We start from the raw sequence: 20,007 nt of genomic DNA on the forward strand, positions 1-20,007 counted from the left end.
ATTGTCTGAGCAGCAATTAATGGTTCTAATTTGTTCCCCAATACTGCAAGTTAAGGAGTAATTCTGTGTTTGTCTTGGCTTTCAGCTTTCCATCAGATGAGTGGTATTTCACGCAAGCCGCCTCCCTGAGTATTTCATAGTTGGCGTTGCTCTGGGGTTGCATTACAGCAGAGTGCAGGGGGCGGAGGAGACTAAAGTGTGCTGCAGGCACTCACTCACACAGAAAATACTCTAGCCCCAGATCTGTTCTTCAGACACTGTGCACTCATCTAAGGGATCAAACTGGAGAACTATTCCAAGTGAATGTGGACTTGAAGCAATTTCATCTGGACTTCTGCATTGCAACATGTGCAGCAAGCCTATTTTCTGCAGCTGTTTAAAGTGTGGTGAGGGAAACTGTAGAAAATGCATTTTCTTTCAGGACTAAAGTGTTTCAGCAAAGTTTTGCATGGGTATACAATTTATCTCCTTTTCATATGTGTTGCATGTACTTCTGCATGGGTGCTTTCATAACATCCTTGTAAATATCTTTATTTTTCATTAGAGTAATGCAGACTTGAATGTGGTGAAGTTCATTTAGTCAAACAAATAGGCTTAAATACATTTCAAAGTTTTTTCTTTGTTGTTTTTTTTTTACACATTAAGATTTTTGCACCCAAAGCTTGTGAACAGCTCCATATAAAATAGGAATCTTTGCTATTTATCCTCTCAACATTTCATACAAGTAAGGCTTCAGTTAGATGACCTGTGCAGAATTTTTTCTTTTTTCCTTTTTTGTTTACTAATTAGAAAACCTTTGACAAACATAAACTGTCATACTGTAACACTCATAGAAGGAACATATTTTTGTACCTATTCTACTTCATGCTATATTTGTGTGCTGATGCTTATAACTTTATACATTTTACATGAGACAGTGAATTTCACAGCGTCATATTAGTACTTTTACTTCAGTAAAGCATGTGACTTCTTTCTTGGGAGAAAATCCTCAACATGTCCTTCCTCTCTCATCAGGTGGGTTTCATTAATGGCTGCAGTCAGAGAGTAGCATCCCTTCCTGAAGCCTCATCTCCGTGCACAATGAGTGTGTGTGCCTGCAGAGCTTCATACCTGTGGAGGTGGCTGCTGAGCGTTCTGTTGATCCTGGCTGCTGTGCAGCCCTCAAGTGCTGACTGTCCCAATTCATGCGTCTGCCATGTTCCGGCTGAAGTGCACTGCACCTTCAGATATCTGACCGCAGTACCTGACCACTTCCCACCAGCTGTGGAAAGAATCAACCTCGGGTAAGTGATCCAGTTTTTAGCAGATTGTACAACTGCATTCTCTGGGGAAGAATAATTATACCACATATTATATTCAAGCAACGGACTATAAGCAGTCAAAACACTAAGATCACAAAGAAACTACTGTTAGCTACTATATTTCTAGAGAGGCAGTTACTGGTAGTAAAATAAGCATCTGGTTTAAACTTAAATAGATGTTTAGATTGAATGAACTAGTGTTTATTGTTCGCATAGCTTTAACTTCAATTGAGCTTTTGAGAGATAACACCGGCTCAAGACTAAAATGTGCAGTAACTTGTGCAATAGCCAACGCTTTCTCGAGTTAACAGTTATCTAAACAACTAACCGAGACAAAATATTCTTTCCTCTTTTTTTTTTCTTTTTTTTTTCTTGCTCACACTTACTTTATTAGTAAAGTAATACATGTCTGCGGTGCTCACCCACAGGTGTTTTCAATTGTTTTGCCTGATTAGACCTCCTTTTAAGATGTGACTGAGCCAGAAAAAAGCATTTTCACAAGAGGCAAAGAACAGACATTTTTACTTAGCTTTGACAGATTTACACAAGTTTAATGAGCTATTTTAACTGTATAATAATTCCCATAAGGAGCGTCAGATCTGAAGACAAGTTATGGCTTCCTTGGGCAAGGACGGCATCACCACTGTTATTAGTAACACCTGTGCTTCGTCAGTTGTGACCAGTTGATACATGTCACAAAAAACATGATTGGAAGTTAAAAAAATAGTTGCCCTGTTCTCTCCTGAAATGAATCTGAAGCTGACTTTAGTGTTTTCACGCCCTCGGGGTTCTGTAGTCTTGTACAGTCCTGCCTCATGTTGCTTGTTTGAGAGGTAAAACTAAGATTTTTATACAATCAGACAGTTCAACTTCCGCCTCTAACACCATATATTGTACCTTACTGAACAGTTCATATATGTTAAAAGTAAATGGTGAAGTAAGACAGCAGTGGATACAACAAAACTATGAAATGATTTCATTTATATGATGTTAGGGATACAAAACTGTTGTACAGTATTAGTGATAAGGGATTTTGTCATTTCTGATAAGACCTCTTCTTATTACTATATATGGTAAGACTGTAAGAATTATGGTGACATTATTAATTGACGTTATTAATTGTTAACCTACGAAAATCTCCTATCCTTCTGAGCAGAAATATTGAGTACTTCAATACCCTCGGTGTGGTTGTTCAGGACCTTTTAACTAGATACTTGTTTGCTAACATTTGTATCTTGTAAATCTGCATATTCAGTCATACTGATGATCAGTAGGAAAATTTAATGTCTCTTCTCCATTTCTGTGCTTTTAGGTACAACAGTATAACTTTCTTGAGAGAGAATGATCTTTCAAGCCTTGAGAAGTTGGAGCTGTTAATGGTGCACAGCAACACAATACACAGCATTGAAGGCAGAGCTTTCCAAGACCTCAAGTCATTACAGGTAAAGTCATGTGTCTGTCTTTTATGGTCCGATTACAGTACTGGAATATCAAAAATATATTAGTGTATGACAAGCCTTCAGAAAATGTATGGTTCAGTTCAGTACGAGTACATGATGACAAAGAAGAAAGAGCATAAACCACATATAAGCAGGTTTTGTGTGCTTCTTATTTACTGATAATGAAAGATGAGAATTTTTGACATTCTTGCAATTTCAGTTAGTCTTGATAATGTTCATTTCATTGATTTAATTGGTTTAAGATAATATGAGTACTAGGATTAAGTAAACACCTTTTCTATCAAAAAGACTTTGGAATTAAACATTCAGAGATCAAAACTTTTTCTTACTCCACTAAAGCTGCTTCTTAACTTAGAATCCCTAATAGACTCCATACCACACGAACACATCCTCTTTTTTTTTTTAATAAAGTACACGTAACAGCATATGTGCGTCTTTTGTTTTATCCATGTTGTTAACTAACATTCTTCAAAAGGAAATTTTGCTTTACATCTGAATTTATACCAGTTCAGAAATCATAAGACTTATGTAGAAGTATGATGTAACTGTAGAACAATGATAAGCAGTTGAACACAATCCAGCACATTTGGATCACAAATCACAGACGTGCAGACTGGAGTTATTTCAGTTCCTGTCAGACACAGAGTTCCAAGCACCACAAGCTTCAGAAAGAAACTGTTACCGTAGGGCTTTTCTGATGAAAGTGGCAGAAAGTGGTTTCCACTTTTTTTAACTTTGTTTTTGTAAACAACGATCTCAAGATTATTTGCACTTTTTCAGACTAGATAAACAGTTTGAAGACAATAATTACATTTTTGTGTGTTTACATCACAGTAATAAATCATTACTGTTTTAACAAACTTTTCTCTCGCAGGTCCTGAAACTGTCACACAATAAAGTAAAGGAAATCAACAAAGAGACATTCAAAGGCCTGGACAGTCTGCTGAGACTCCATATTGACCACAACCACATTGAATTTATCAACCCAGAGGCTTTCTACGGCCTGACAAACTTGCAGCTGGTCAACCTGGAGGGCAACCACCTTCAGCAGCTCCACCCAGACACATTCATCACACTGAGGCACAGCCAGGTTTTTAAGGTGTCCTCAGTGAGAACCATCCACTTGTCAGACAATTTCCTGACCACTCTGCCTGTAGATATTTTCTCAGGCTGCAGTCAGTTAGAGAATGTCTTTCTCCATGGCAACCCCTGGATGTGTGATTGCCGTATGGAGTGGTTTTCCGTGTGGGCACAGAGGAACACTGGTGAGTGGTCCATCTGCACTTTCTGTGACTTCTAAAACTATTTTGAGAAATGTTATGGTGTATTATGCTTATAAGCGTTAAAAACCTCTCCTTTCTGAACTTTAGAAATGCATTTCTGCTCAGATGTTCAGTGGTATGTTTTTCTCCTTAAAACTGGTAGAGCATAAAGTGTTACCCCAGGCAAGACAGACATATCCAAGAGAAACAAATGAATCTTTACAGACAACATTGGAGTCAGCAAACATAATGTTTCATCACACAGGCTGCAGAAAACTCTAAAGAAACAGAACAGCATAAGTCATTTTTGATTCACGACTTGGCTATTGCAAAAGTCAGCTCAAATATTAGAATTTTGTCCAGTGATGATAATCTTTTTTTGGTTCACACGTTTTACTGTCAAATTTCGATTTAGCTGGCCTATAATGTGGAAACTGTAAATGTTCTCACTCCTTGCCACCAACTATACACTCCTAACACTTGATAATCGTTTCCAGGTGTGCTGAAATGCAAGGGAGACAGGAGATATCCGAGAGGCCAGCTGTGTCCTGTTTGTGAAAATCCTGCTTCTTACCACAACAGACCACTAGCACTGCTCCATAGTGATGCCTTTACTTGTGCTAAACCCTGGATCAAATCCCATCTAAAGCAGAAAAACATTAGCTTGGAGGAGGGGGACTTCACTCCAGTTTCCCCCAAGGACTTCATTGCCCCCTTAGGCTCCATACAAATGAACCTGGCTGACCAGTTCCACAATGACGCCAGTCTGTCCTGCACTGTTCAGAGGCCCACTGCATTTGAGAACCTGACACAAACCTTAGAGGAGGAGGAAGGACAAAATGTCACCGTTCTTACTACCAGCATGATTACATATTTGGTGTGTAACATTGACTATGAACATATCCAACACATGTGGCAAATCCTGGCCACCTACAGTGACTCTCCTATGAGGCTAGAAAGAGGTTTAATGCTGTCCAGAACACCAGAAATGGTGTACAGATATAGCCAAGTAAAGGAGAAAGGGGAAGAAATGATTGCAAACATTGAGGCTGAGATTAAAGCCTCTCCCTCATGGTTAATGCAGGGAGAAGTGAGCCTCCAGCTTGATCGTACTACTACCACCTTTTCCACTCTGCATATTAAGTACCAATCTGTGGTGAAACTACGCGTGGAAAGTGCACCATCTAAAAGGGGCCACTATTCCTGGACCATGATCAAGAGAGACAATCAAACCAAGACCGAGCACACTGTGATCACAGGTGGGAATTCCTGACTTTAATTCCTGATAATCTTGCTCATTAGTGATGTGACCTTCAGTAATACGCTGTAGCCTGAACTACAGAGTATTACAATTTACAAATCAGGGAGGATTAAAATTAAAAATCCAATTCAGAAATATTAAGAGTGTCTTTTGTTTGAATTTGCAAAAAACATAATTACTCTAATTCATTATTTACTTTTTACATAGGTGGTGTGGCACAGTTGAGCTGTCAAATTCAAGGTGAGCCAAAACCTCTGATGGAGTGGATTTTACCAGATGGAAGTAAGGTCAGAGCTCCTTATTCCAGTGAGGACAGGAGGATCATAATCACTGCTGAAGGGAAACTAACACTTCGTGGTGCAGATACTTCTGACACCGGACTCTATTGGTGCATTGCCACAAACTACCTGGATGCAGATATCCTCATATTTCGAGTGACAGTGCTTTCTCCTGATGTAGAAGAGGAGGAGGTTAACGGTCTTCAACTTTCAAAGTCACTTGGTGAAAAGCTGGTGTTCGACTGTAGCTCCACAGGGAGTCCTGAGGCTTCAGTTTCTTGGATTCTCCCTGACCACTCGGTACTGGACAGTTCTCAAGGGAACAGAAACGTGTTTGAGAATGGAACACTGCTGATTAAGGCCCTCACAGCAAGGGATCGGGGATTTTATAGATGTTTGGTTGCTAATCACCTGGGAGTTGACCTGCTCGTGTCTCAGGTGACACTGAATGAGGAAAGGCCCGAGGCTGAGACAGTCTTGGATAGTGAGGGATCAGGGCTGGTGATGGAGGTCAAGGTGGATTCTACCTTGGCAGAAAATACAGTCAATACCAATGAAAATCCCTCCTCCAGTCCCACTGACAGAACTACTCAGAAATTCAGGACTATAACCTCAGATCGACCTTACCCTAGACAAAGATTTTTTGACAGAGGAAGTTCGGGAGGTAGATTGGGACAGAGAAGGACAGGGGCAGCTCGGAACAGACACATTTGGAATAATAGGGTCTTTGATAAAGCTTCCAGGACAGTAGATCCCGTGAAATTTGCTGAATTTCTGAAAAAAGCCCAGCATGGATCAAGATTAAAAACTGTCCCAGAGAATAAAGAACTAAAACATGAAAACCCACACACTCATTTTTATAGTGATGATGAAGTTGGCTCTGGTGAGGGTCATAATGAAGACCATCTTATTTTAGTCCCAAGGATAGTAGAACCAACTAAAGAATCAATAACAGAACAGAAAGGTGAAAGTCATATTGCAGAGGTACAGCAAATTGCTGAAGCAGAAAATGCACATAGCAAATACATTCAGTCAAGTAAAATCAAAGAAAATAAAAATACACCAACAACAGAGAATTATATGCAATCAGATTTTACACCAGTGAGGTCCATTTTCACTCACATGCCAAATCCCATTGAGACAACAGAGTTTTATGCTTTGGGAAAAAACAGCGATTCACCCCTGAACATACAGCCAGTCACTCTACAACTTACCATGGCAGACACTGAACAAGAAACTCAACTCAAGTTTTCAGGAGAACCACCTGCAGAGACAGAGACATCCACTGGGGTGGGGTTAACTTTAACTACAGACCCTAACGTTACTCCAATGAGGGATGGTCCTGGCCCAATGGAACTTATCATCCACACAGACCCTGAAAGCCAGACCACATTCACAGCAATCACCACCACAGAGCACCAGCAGGACGAGATCACTTTTCACACTACCCAGACAATAAAATCCCCACGCTTGTCTGCGGGATCCACCATCATCTCCCAGCAGAAGATCCATATTATCCCACACAATAACAGCAGAGGAAGGGGTGGCAGACGGGTCCTCCATGGCCGTAGGAGGATAATTAAACCCAACAGGATCACCAACATACAGTCCTTCATCAATAGGCTTAAACAGCCCTCTGTAAGGAAAGATGGAAATACATCTGTTCCATACCAGATTGAATTGACCTCAGGTAACACAGCTTGTTGTGATGCCAGCCATGATTCAGTTTGTGCTGCATGTTCAATGTATGACTGATCTCTCTATCAGTCTATGAATTTTTCTGAGTCTGTGCGTGTTTTCTTCTTTTATCAGATTGTAATTGTGATGAAGACAAGAAGACAGTAAACACTAATGTGCAGCTCATTACACCCACTGCTTCCTCCAATCAATTTCTAAGCAAAACAGAGAGACCTGCATCTATACAAAAGACTGCAGCTTCTTCCACAAATCGGCACCGTACTACAAATGCTCCCTACAGTCATACTGAGTCTAGATCAGAACTTTTTATTGAGTCTATAACATCTGCTGATGCCCCTGAAATTGATCCTACAGATGATCAACTTTATACCTCAAATAAAGGACCTTCATTAACCACCACACCTACAACTACAACTGCATCAAAGGTTATTCGTGGAAGAATTCCTTGGAATAGGCTGTTTGGAGGCAAAGAGAGGGAAAAGATACTGAACAGGTTAAAGAGGCCATCCACCCTAACAAAAACCTCAACTAAAGCTCAGACTACAACAGTGACACCAACCACAACCACTGCTGCTATGCCCACCAATAAGCCATTCTCAATTCCTGAACCTGAGACTAGATCCACTCCATCATCTGTACACAAGCAGCGCAAACAGAGCTCATTAGATGATGATGATGGAGGTTTAGCCTCTGCAGATTTTGAGTTTACAACAATGGGACCAAACTTTCAGCATATAATTACGACAAGTTTATCACATTACCCCAAGTCTTTTACCACTGCTGAAACACCTGCAGAATTACAGACTCTGCCCTCTCCAGCTATCGTGAATGTACATTCTGTTGAAAATCCAGATGAAGCATTGTCAGGCTCTGGGAAAATACCTGATAACTTGCTTGTAATCAGACAGAGGCCTGGAGGGACAAGGGGAAGACAGGGGCAAAGAAGAAGGCCTTTTTGGGGCAGGAGGCCTTTCAGGAAACCTGAAATCTCTAAAGCAATTCCTACTACTACAACTGGAGCTTCAACTACAGAGGTAACAACTATGGAAACTACAATGAAAGCAACCACACAATTTCAACAGACTGTTTCCCTTTACAGTTCCTGGCACACACCATCTTGGGCTGTTTCCATAGACCAAACATCAAGGAAGACTGACCTGTATGACAAATTTGACTGGACATCGAGCAGTTTACTGACCTACACTACCGCCAAGACTCCCCTTATGGCCTCAACCACTTTTAATCCTACTACTTCTTTACTGATGCCAGCTACCACAAAACGTCCTTACACAACATTTCAGACCAGAATCCACAGTCACATCAGACCACCAATACAGAGGAAGAATGAAGACACTGTACACAGCCCACCAATGAGAAGAATCAGACCCACAGCACAAAGCAGTAGTGTCAGAGGCAGTACAGATAAAGACCTTACCTTTGACACAATTACCATCGTTACAGCTGAGCAAGGACACAACTCCCATGATTTATACAACAAAGGAATGCATATCTCTTCTATTCACAATAACGTACCTGACAATAAAGGTACCACTGCTAGTACTCCTGGATTTGAACTCACTACCAAGACCTTGACAAGTAAGCCAAGGATAGTTGGTGGAAATGCAGCCAGCTTTACTGTTTTGTCCAACTCAGATGCTTTCCTGCCGTGTGAGGCTGTTGGAAATCCACAACCATTTATAACCTGGAAACGCTTCTCTTCAAGCACAGGTACACACATAATTTAATCAAATTTAAAAAATTATCATGCTCCTCCAAGCTAATGTTTTTCATGGTGAATAGCTAAAATAAATAAAAGTTTTGAATATGACATATTTGAGACCAGAAAATACAATGATTACAGAGTTTGATTTTGTAATTTGGTGAAATTGTGAAATATGTGGGGGGAAAAAAGTTTTTTTAAAGGTTTTTATTGAGCAAAAGCAGTGCTTATTTAGATTTTGTAAGTCTTCAAGCTGAAGTGTTTTTTGCTGTCTCTTTCTTAGGAAACACAATGACTCTTAAGGGAAGGATGGGCAAGTTTGAGGTGTTGAGCAATGGCACCCTGTCCATCCAGAATGCCAACATGAAGGACCGCGGCCAATATCTTTGTCTTGCTGAGAATAATCATGGATCAGATAAACTTCTTGTCACCCTCTCTGTGGTAGCTTACCCCTCTCGTATCCTAGAGCCAAAAATGCGAGATGTGAAATCTCATACAGGAAACACAGTGGAGATGAAATGTAAAGCCGAGGGCCGGCCCATACCAGTGATTTCTTGGATTTTGGCTAACCGAACCCAAGTCAGGGGTCAGAACACAGGGAAGGAGAGGGTATCGGTATCTTCTGAAGGGACTCTAATCATTGAGCATGTGTCTGTCTATGATAGAGGTTTTTACAAATGCATCGCCAGTAATCCGGCAGGAGCTGATACTGCTACAGTCCGACTACAGGTGGTGGCAGCTCCACCGGGCATTGTCGAGGAAAAACGTCAGCAGCTAAAAGCGAGCTTGAGCCAAACCTTGTGGCTACCTTGCACAGGCCATGGCACCCCTCATCCAACTGTTCACTGGGTTCTTCACGATGGATCAGTTGTCAAAGCTAACAGACGTGCCAGTGACACAAGGATATCAATGTTAGAAAATGGAACACTTCTCATAAAACATGTGACCCCAACAGATAGTGGAAAATTTGAATGCATTGCTACCAGCTCTACTGGTTCAGAACGGAGGGTGGTGACTCTGACAGTAGAGACACAAGAGTCTGCACCTCAAATAGTAGAGACATCTGAGCCCATAATAGAGTTGTCTTATGGGGATCAATTGAGTCTAAACTGTTCAGCAACAGGAGATCCTAAGCCAAGAATCATCTGGAGGCTACCTTCTAAAGCTGTTGTCGATCATTGGCACAGGTGAAAATACTCATCTAAGTGGCATAAATGCACAGAATAACACACACGTTTACAGAAAACATATAATTCAAAACTAAAGTAAACAATGTAAGCATTTTGCAGAGACAAGTAAATCTTCTCTTAATAATGTAAGACTATACTAACCAAATGACACCAAATTAATGATTTTCACAAAAAGTCAGGAATGTGCTACTTTAATTTGAAGAAAAAAAAAAAAATGAACATTTCAATGGATGGTTTTGTCTATACTAGTGATTAGTACTCTGTTGTCTTTTTCACATCCTGGTCTTAGGTTACCTTTATATATCTCATTTTTAGTTTAGTGTGTGTTCAATGTTTTTTAGATGTCTTCATAAACCACAGAATTCTGAAGTAATTTTTTAGATTAGGTTATAAGTAACATATATAACATAATCAAATTCAGTCAGATTACAACTGAAGTCAAATCATTTAAAATGCAGTAAAGCCTTTACAATGGTATGTGTGCATGCTTGTATGTGTGTATCTTCTATGATATGACTCTTATTTTATGTCGTGTAATTTTCCAGGATGGGCAGCCGAATTCAGGTTCTGGATAATGGTACTCTTATCGTTAATACACTGAGTGATAAAGATGCTGGAGACTATATCTGTGTGGCACGAAGCATGATTGGTGATGATCTTCAGCTCATGAGAGTCAGAGTATCAATGAAGCCAGCCAAAATAGAACCTAAGCTCTATGGGAAGAAGCAAGTTCCCTATGGTAATGACTTGAAAGTTGACTGTAAAGCCTCTGGAACACCGAAGCCAGAGATCTCCTGGGGTCTACCAGATGGTACAGTGGTCAACAGTGCTTTGCAGTCTGATGCTAGCCATGGAGGGAGACGAGCAAGACGCTATACTCTCTTTGACAATGGAACGCTTTATCTAAACCAGGTATAACATTGCATCAACTATAAGCCTGAATAAAATGTACGAAAACAGATTAAAGAATAACAATAATTTCATGTGTCTTCAGGTTGGAATATCAGAGGAAGGAGACTACACCTGCTATGCTGAAAACCAGGTGGGAAAAGATGAAATGCACGTACATATCACTGTGGTGACAGCTCCTCCAAGGATACATCCACCTAGCCAGACCTATGCTAAGGTGAAGCCTGGGAATAATATTCGCTTTGACTGCGAAGTGTTTGGGGAGCCCAAACCCAAGATCTTGTGGATGCTTCCTACCAATGATGTAATAGCAGCATCAAATGAACGCTATTTAATGCATGTCAATGGTTCTCTGGATATTAGGGATGTGAAGCTAGTTGATGCCGGGGAGTATGTTTGTATGGCTCGTAATCCTGGTGGAGAAAACAGAAAAGTTTATAAACTGGAAATAAATGGGAATCCACCAGTGATCAATGGCTACCGACAGAACAGGACTGTAATTAAAGATGTTGCTCCAAAACACTCCAGGAAACTTATAGACTGCAATGCTGATGGTGATCCCACTCCAACTATCACGTGGATTATGCCTGATAACATATTTCTTCAAGCACCATACTTTGGCAGCAGGATTACTGTCCATCATAATGGGACACTAGAGATTCGTAATGTGCGGCCTACCGATACAGCAGAATTCATTTGCTTGGCAAGAAATGATGGGGGCGAAGCAGTATTGGTAGTGCAGCTAGAAGTTACCAGTATGCTTCGAAGACCAATCTTTAAGAACCCTTTCAATGAACGCATTATATCTGGTATTGGGAAAACCACAGTTTTGAATTGTTCTGCTAACGGGCACCCAATCCCAGAAATGATTTGGATTTTGCCCAATGGAACACAATTCACTGGTGTATCCAGCCATGGCTCTCGCCACCAACCAGGCAATGATGGGACTTTAGTAATCTACAATTCTCAGAAAGAAGATTCTGGGAAGTATCGTTGTGGTGCCAAAAATTTTCTGGGCTATATTGAGAAGCTGATCATTTTGAATATTGGGCAGAAGCCTTACATCCTGACAAGACCCAAGGGCATCATACGCAGCCTGTCTGGGGAAGTCCTGTTCCTTCACTGTCTGTCTGATGGGAGTCCGAGGCCCAGGATCTATTGGACCATTCCTAGTGGCCACACTCTTACCGGGCCTCAAGTTCTAGGGCGCTACCAACTTCTAGAGAATGGCACCCTAGTTGTTCAGGATACTACTCTCCACGATCGAGGAAACTACATCTGCAGGGCTCGTAATGATGCTGGGGAGGCAGCGCTCACTGTCCCTGTTAGTGTCATTGCTTACCCTCCACGGATAACTACAGGACCTCCTCCCAGTGTGAGGGTAGTATCTGGGACACCTATCCAGCTGAACTGTGCTGCCTCCGGGGTCCCCAAGCCAGAGATCACCTGGGAGCTTCCTGATCATTCAGTTCTGTCAGCAGCAGAGCAAGGACGGCTTCAGGATGGCGAACTGCTTCACCCTCATGGTACACTTATCATCCAGAGGCCCGCAGCATCAGACTCTGGCAGATACAAGTGTCTGGCCAAGAACCACCTCGGTACAGACTCCAAGGTCACATTTGTACGTGTACTTTGAGAAAGGACAGTATATTCGTATTGTCAATATTAACAGACACTGTTCTATACCTTGTGTCTATGCTATCTAGCACATGGATTTGTAAGACCTGATGCTTGAGGAACATTATTAACAAGTCACAGATATGGATTACAAAATGGATCACATGAAAACGTGATGATATGCTGATATTTTTTTAACTGAAAAACACAGCATGGGGTTACAAAATTGTTATTGTAACATGGAACTAAGAGTCTGGAAATTCATACGTGGTTCTCAGTTGGGTCAATTGACATGGAAGCAAGAGGGCATTAAGTGATTGCTCTGACCAGACATTGAGTGTAGTTTCACAGCCATAGATACTATTACACCGCATATAGACAGGGGGGAAAAAAAAGGTATAACAGATTGACAGAAAAAATAAAAGGGGTCCCAAGAGGGCTGTAATTCCCTTTGGACATTTGCCAGGTACTGTTGCTGTCATGGGTTTAGCTTTGTTACTTGAAGTCAAATTGAAAAGGCAAAAGGCAGAGTATGTTGTAAAATATATTTTAAGGGCAATTCATTGAATTTTACTGTTCTATATAAAAAATAATTAAGCTTGTCTTACACTGGAGGCATATCTGCATGGACAGTACCACACTTTCATATCAGATTCAGATTTCTATATTGTATTTTTTCTATTTTTATGTCAGTTTAAAGCAGACTTCTTTATGTCAATTGGCAGCAAAATAAAAGTCACACAATGATACTTTAATCTATTGTGTTGTATACAAGAATTTACAGTAATGTAATACATGAAGCTAATCTGTAATAATACAGTACATATATGTATATATACATATATATATGTGTGTGTATTTGTAGTACCAAAAAATGTAATAAAAAAGTAAATATGGCTTGTGTCATTAATGTTTATATTGGACTACTATTTCAAAATCTTTTAAGTATGAAAAATTATTTTCTAGTGGGCTAATAAAATGTAATTAAGTTGATTAGAATTATCAGGTTGTAGCTTACCTCAGGAGTAAGTTATAGGTCTGGCTGAAGTTGGAATCTTCCAGACAGAGTTTTAACTTTCCAGCTGTGAAAATAGACCTTCACCCAAACTTTTAGTGTACAGGACCCAAAGGAGAGCCTTTGATTTTTTGTTGGTGATTGTGTGCTAATTTTACTGCTCTCATGTGAATGTATGTAAAAGATAAAGAAGGGTTAAGGACAGAAGAGGGAAAAATACTTTTTTTAAACATAATTTAGAGATGAAAATGTGTACAAATGATTTGGGTTTCTGTTTAAAGCATTATGTATAAAAACAATAGATATCATGCAAGACAAATTCATGACACTGAAAAGAAATCATGAGCTGGCCCACTTTATAATGATTTTTATTCTATAACTACACATGATTAGCAACTGTTAAAGATGAAATAAGTTCCAAGCCACTCTATCTCAAGACATGCACTTGATGGTTTAAGAAAAACAACTGGAAGCAATTTCACAGTAAATTGCACCAGTTGTGGATAATGATGCACCTTCCTTTGTACAAGACCTCATAAATTGTGCTGCCACTTGGCACTTTATGGAAAACAAGATGAAAAAATAAAAACTTATTTAGAGATTATGTGAAATTGTCTTGTTTGAATCCACTTCAGTGCATGTCATTAAGAGAATCCTGTTTGTATGTGTAAATTATTTTTCTCTTCTTTATGAAGCTGATCAGAAAATGTTCTCGATAAAATATATCAGAATATTTCAACAGTCTCTTCCTGGTATTGGACAATGAAAATCAACTTTAAACACAGCCACTTAACAGGACACAATTAATTTGTTGTGGCTTTCAGTGTTTTCCTGCTGCTTTTAAATGGAGACTCAAGAGAGGTCAGTGGTTATGTCTCAAATGTGTGTTCCAATAAATCAGGTCTTAGGAAAAATAAATTTTTCCAAAGTTTAGAACCATTCCAGAGCAGTGTGATATGACCCAAGCAAATATGGGGAAAGAGGGAATTGCCCTCCATAAACTCTGGAATGCAGGCTACTTGCTTCACGATTTGAGAGAAAAGTGCTTTCATATGTGAACTAAGCAATAATCAAACACAAATCAAAGTAGTTCAAAAGCACCACATACTCTTTAAATGACCGTACATAGTGAAAGAGGTTATCATTCACACCATGTGTCCACAGTGGATGGTGTAAAGTTTATTTTTTCAGTTCTGGCTTTTGCGATTCGTGTTTGGGAATGGATAGAGTTCACCTTACAATGACTTGGATATTCATGAGGATTATACACACATGGTTTTCCAATCTGCTACTTTACTTTTGGCTGTTTGAGTGTGCACAGTTGCACAGTAAAATATCATTTAAAATGTAGTCAAATTAGGAAGCTATTGAAAGAAGCAGCATTTGTTTCTTACTTTACCTTCATTGAGCCAAAATATTTACCTGTAAGCCACTGCTATCACAAGCTGCTGAAACCATGTCAATTGGAAGAAATGCACTCCTACTGCCATGAAGCAAGAAAAATAAACATTCTATTTTTTTCTAGATGAGATAGTTTAGGCCACACCTTGGCCAATTTAAAGATTACAGAATGAAAGTTAAGTCGCACACACTGCCATCAGATTATGGACCTTCTTGCAATTTATATAGTACAATCTGAGTCTACAACTACCCTGCTTCTACGCTGTAGCGATATACTGTACATCAATAGTGTTCAACCAGTAGTTCTTAGCTGATCTTCCCATTAGTCAGCAAGATTGTCCATTAACACGGAAATAAATGGGAGATCTTGTCTGTTTAAATCCCACTCCAGCAGTTACCATTTCCTTTAATAACTCATCTAAAAAATATACATGAAAAAAAATCTGTTTGTGGGGTCATGGCTCGGTGCTAATTCTTCACTCTTTTCTTCATTTGGGGATCTATGAATATGCTAAAATGCCTTTCTCATTTTCCCCTCAATGCATAATACAGACAAGTGAACAGGAGGACAGCCTGCTGGTTTGCTTCACCCAAGTCTCCCAGCTATTCCCTTCTTTAAGGACACAACATGTACAGTAGTTTCTTTTTTCTCAGGTTTATCCATATTTTCATATTTGTGAAACGATTTGTGTTTAGTGACAAATACATAGATTGTTATCTCCTGGTGATGTATCCCCAATCATGCATTTTCTAAAGCCTAAGAAAGAGTCCCAATTAGAAGTACAGAAGTTATGCCTTTTGATATGACATTGTGCCTTATTACAGTAGTAACAGAACACAATGACCCAGTTAGTGGGCCTGGGACACATAAACAATGATTCATTATGTACAAGAGCAAAATTACATTAATTGTTTTGACATCCAAAGATGTCTGAATTAAACATTGATTTTATGAATGATATGCCGTCTTAAACACTGAATGTACAGCCTACGGTAATTAATCATGTAAACCCCATATGGCGACTATGAGAGCTGATAGTTAAATGGGGAGAAAAGTAGCAAGGTAAGAAAGAGGAAAGTTTACAGAGTGGATAGACAAGGGAAACCAGAGTAGACCAAACATTCTTTTGGTCTGTGGTATAAATTCCATGCGTAAACTAGAATGCTACCAGCCTGAACATGGACATGGAGGACTGCTTGGAGCTAACCAACAGGGGTTTCAGATAGTACTTCTCTGTTAGCACAAGAGTCCGTTTATTTTCTTTGAAGCCTCAAACTTGGCAACACACAAAGTCCCCAGTGGAATTAAGTGGATCTCTTGCTGCTTTTTTGCTGAAATCAAATGGGTGGGAAAATGTTTTTTTTTTTTATGTTAGAACTTGCCTTTCAATCACACTCAGTCTTGTGAACGCACACAAACATTTGATCATGTGAAAGATTGGCATCTCTGTCAGTAACTGTGATCTTGCTGGAATTTCACACCAGCAGTGTAGAATCCACACCTCCACCTTTCAGCATCAAGTTACATCAATCCATCTTTGCACCTCTCTTCAAGGTTGGATGTGTCAGTCTGTCATGGTGGTTCCAGGTTTCTTGATCTTTCTGTTCTAACCTCAGCTAGTATTTGATATGTTAGTAAGAGCCAATGAGTATCCGTTTATAACAATTTATATTATATATTATGTCTTTCTCTTTCTCAAATATCTTTGTAAGTTTGGATAGTAACAGAAAAAGTGAGAAAAAGAGAGAATTTCCAATCATAAATCAGCACAATTTTGCCGTAGGTATGCTAAAATTTTCTGAAGGTAAATATGGCAACCATTAACTGCAAAAAGGTCCTATAAATACAGTGAGTGTCAGTCTGACATGGTTTGCAGAATTTATGTGTATCATAGGGAGCAGTATTCATATTTTAACAATTTTCCTGAGTCACTGCCTGAGGGCAGTGGAAGTACTTCAGTAGGGGTTCTCCAATCTGAGTGGGTGCAGATGTGATCTTTGGTCCCCTGAGTATAACAAGGTGGACTGTTAGTCCGCTGCTGTATACCTAACAAGTTTTGCCTCAGTCACACAACCAGAAGTTAAAACATCAAAGTTCTTTTAGATTATTGAATCCTAAAGGGCAGAAAACATTTAAATTAGACAGCCTCACATAGTTAGACTGTATCAACAGAATGGCTTCCCTACTTCACAGCAGAGCTTTATGTTTAAGCATGGCAGCTTTATCTGTTCAAAAAAGCTTTGAAGTGGGGTACTGATGTTATAGGAGCTGAAGAAAACTTTCCCTGATTGTCACCAGACTAAAAGGGAAAAGCACAAGAGTGTGACTTTTTTGATGACCCTGCAGTCATTGCTATATCCTGTGCCGCAGTTAAGCTGCAGGACTCTCAATTTCCATACAAACCTATTTCCCCTGTTTCACTGATTTTCACATCATTTTTAATATACACACATATATTTTCTTTTTATATCCAACCTAATTCATTCAAGAACAACAAACTAGCCAAGTTTGAAGACTGTTGTGAAAGAGAGTCATATGTTGCCAAATTGCATTCCTTTTGTCAGACATGTCTACAGTCAGCATTTCCTTCATGCTTCTGGAAATACAATTTAATTTACCACTCTGCAGTAAAGCCAGTGGGTAATTTAGATGCAATCTGGAAGAACTGACACACACAGCCGAGGAAACACTGAACACCTATAAATAAAAACAAGACAGCAGCATAAGTCTTTGCTTTGGACAGCTCTGTAAAATTGCCTCCTCCAGTTGCACATTATCTAACAAAGATTTGATTCACAAGATCAATTTTATACGACTGCTCATATTTCATTGCTAAGCATCCTCAACTTATCAATATCATTATTACAATTTAAAGATTGTTTATAAGACAATACCAGGAGCTGTGATGATGTTATCCTGACAGGTAACCATCAGATGGCATCAGCAGTCCAATCATCAAACTCTGTTGTGCAATTCTAAATAGGAGACTGACAAAGTACACAACAAGGATTTGAATATGAAAATCTTTCAAAATAAAAAAAACTAAGTATCCAAGAAACGCAAACAACAAAACACAAATGGTGTCATTCTGTTGAACATGTATTCAGACTGAGAGGTTTGGTTTTACAATACATCATTTCGATCACCTGCTGTGGCTTGTCTGCCTTACATAAATGGTAACCTCAGCAGGATGAGATCACGGGAGAAACACACCAGAAACAGCTCTGACTTAAGCAGCTGCTGCTGAAGTCATGCAGACCACTTGGATCATAAAAGTTGCTCTAGACATTCCCTTAAGCATTTTATAGCACTGCTTATCGAGTGTCCAAAGCACAAACAAAAACATTTGCTGTGATGACTTTATGTAAGATGCCCTGATGAAACATATATGGTGCATCTAACTCACCTTTCATTTGCTTCTCTCGAGGCCTTAAAATATCTTCAGGGTTTAAACCTGAGATTCAGACCTGTTTGCACACAATGTATTCTTGACGTAAATCATTTTCATCCATCATTTTCTTTGTTTATGGCATTGACCTTCTTGCACATATTTTCCCACCACTGGGGTTAATAGCTGAAACTGACACTTTCTGAACTGTCCCTTGGCCTGTCTGCTGCTCACTGTGTGCAAACACAAACACTGTGTGCTCTGCTGAGCACACAGAGACGTCCTGTCAAATATGTCTGGTATCCCAGGTTGGCCAGTTTCTCAAAGAGAGCTGTTGTTTACCAATTCTCATGCCACAGCACTTTATCCTGCTTTAAGCTGTGGGTCAAAGGGACTAGTAGACAAACATTAACACCATAGATGAGCCTTTAAAAAATGGCTTGCCACCAATGACAGCTGTCAGGAGCGATTAAAAAAAAACCAAAACATAGAATTGGGTAACACAAGGGTATGTAAGGGATGAGTATTTAGTATAGTACGAAATACTGCTTGGAATTTAGGTGATGCTGCTGCAGATCTCAATGGTCATTGTGAAGTGATAAATGTCATCACAGTTGAGCTCATACTGATTTGAACTTTCAGTATCCTCTTGTAAAATTTGACAGGATGATCTTCATAGCTTTTTAATCGATATTCAAGAGGTTTCATACAAATAAAGAAACCAAATGTCTTGTAAAAGGAGACCATGAGTCAAAAGTCTTTATTTATTACTTTATTTTTATTTTTTGTTTTGTTAAGTGAATTACCCGATTAACGGATTGACGGTATAGAAAATGGATGGATGGATGTTTTGTTCAGTGAATTAGTGAAATTATGAAGTTTTTCTACTGTTAAAAAAAAAGGGAAAAAAAAGACTTATTCTAATACTTCTAGGCCATTTCAGGCCTAGATTGGGAATGAAATGGAAAACTAAGGGACATCATCAATCTACCAGATGTGCACAGAGATGGGACCTATGAACAGACAGTCAGGTGGGAGTTACAATGTTGGAAATCACAACAGAGTTAGTGCAAGCACATTGAGAGCTAACCAGTTTGAATCAATGAGTGAATGGAAAAACCCCAGAACCATACCTTTGGTCAAGGCCAGTGTTTGCGGAAATCCAAACATATAATGTAGATTAAGATTATGCATTTTATTAGTTCAGTTATAATGGTTTTAGGGTGGCTTTACAACAATATACAGTAACCCATTCAGTGGGGTCAATATGTAATGCTGATTGTGTTTAAGTGTAACTGTCAACATGAAAAAAAAAAAGTCAATACAAGAGCCTGTGGGAAATCTGATATGAAAGTTCAAACAATATAAAGAGCCCCTGGCTCGCTGGAGTCTAGTTGACCATACTGTACATCATTAACTGGGTAGGTTTCGTAAGATTTTGTTTGGACTAACATAAAAATTTGTTTTATTCCAGCATCAAGTAAATCCGCGATCATATTTAGGTAA

The 20,007-nt window shown here is 39.4% G+C and overlaps 1 protein-coding gene across 1 annotated transcript; it reads left to right on the top strand.

Annotated features, from left to right (window-relative positions):
• The first annotated feature begins 190 nt into the window (after positions 1–190).
• Positions 191–13,073, top strand: igsf10 (immunoglobulin superfamily, member 10). Its single transcript, XM_072392338.1, has 10 exons — positions 191–386; positions 1,015–1,283; positions 2,614–2,743; positions 3,636–4,026; positions 4,521–5,282; positions 5,492–7,252; positions 7,375–8,988; positions 9,264–10,167; positions 10,716–11,082; positions 11,165–13,073. The coding sequence occupies exons 2-10, from the start codon at positions 1,081–1,083 to the stop codon at positions 12,713–12,715; spliced, it is 7,683 nt and encodes a 2,560-aa protein (XP_072248439.1). The 5' UTR covers positions 191–386; positions 1,015–1,080; the 3' UTR covers positions 12,716–13,073.
• The last annotated feature ends 6,934 nt before the right edge of the window (positions 13,074–20,007 follow it).

The sequence above is a fragment of the Leuresthes tenuis genome, unplaced genomic scaffold, assembly GCF_036924035.1.
Source record: "Leuresthes tenuis unplaced genomic scaffold, fLeuTen1.0.hap1 SCAF_9, whole genome shotgun sequence".
In the NCBI taxonomy this organism is placed as follows: Eukaryota; Metazoa; Chordata; class Actinopteri; order Atheriniformes; family Atherinopsidae; genus Leuresthes; species Leuresthes tenuis.

Excerpts from the sequence above, each read along its gene's own strand:
- igsf10 (XM_072392338.1), top strand. The coding sequence starts at position 1,081 with ATGAGTGTGTGTGCCTGCAGAGCTTCATACCTGTGGAGGTGGCTGCTG. Across the intron at positions 4,027-4,520 it reads GTGGGCACAGAGGAACACTG|GTGTGCTGAAATGCAAGGGA; the intron begins GTGAGTGGTCCA and ends AATCGTTTCCAG. Across the intron at positions 11,083-11,164 it reads GAACGCTTTATCTAAACCAG|GTTGGAATATCAGAGGAAGG; the intron begins GTATAACATTGC and ends ATGTGTCTTCAG.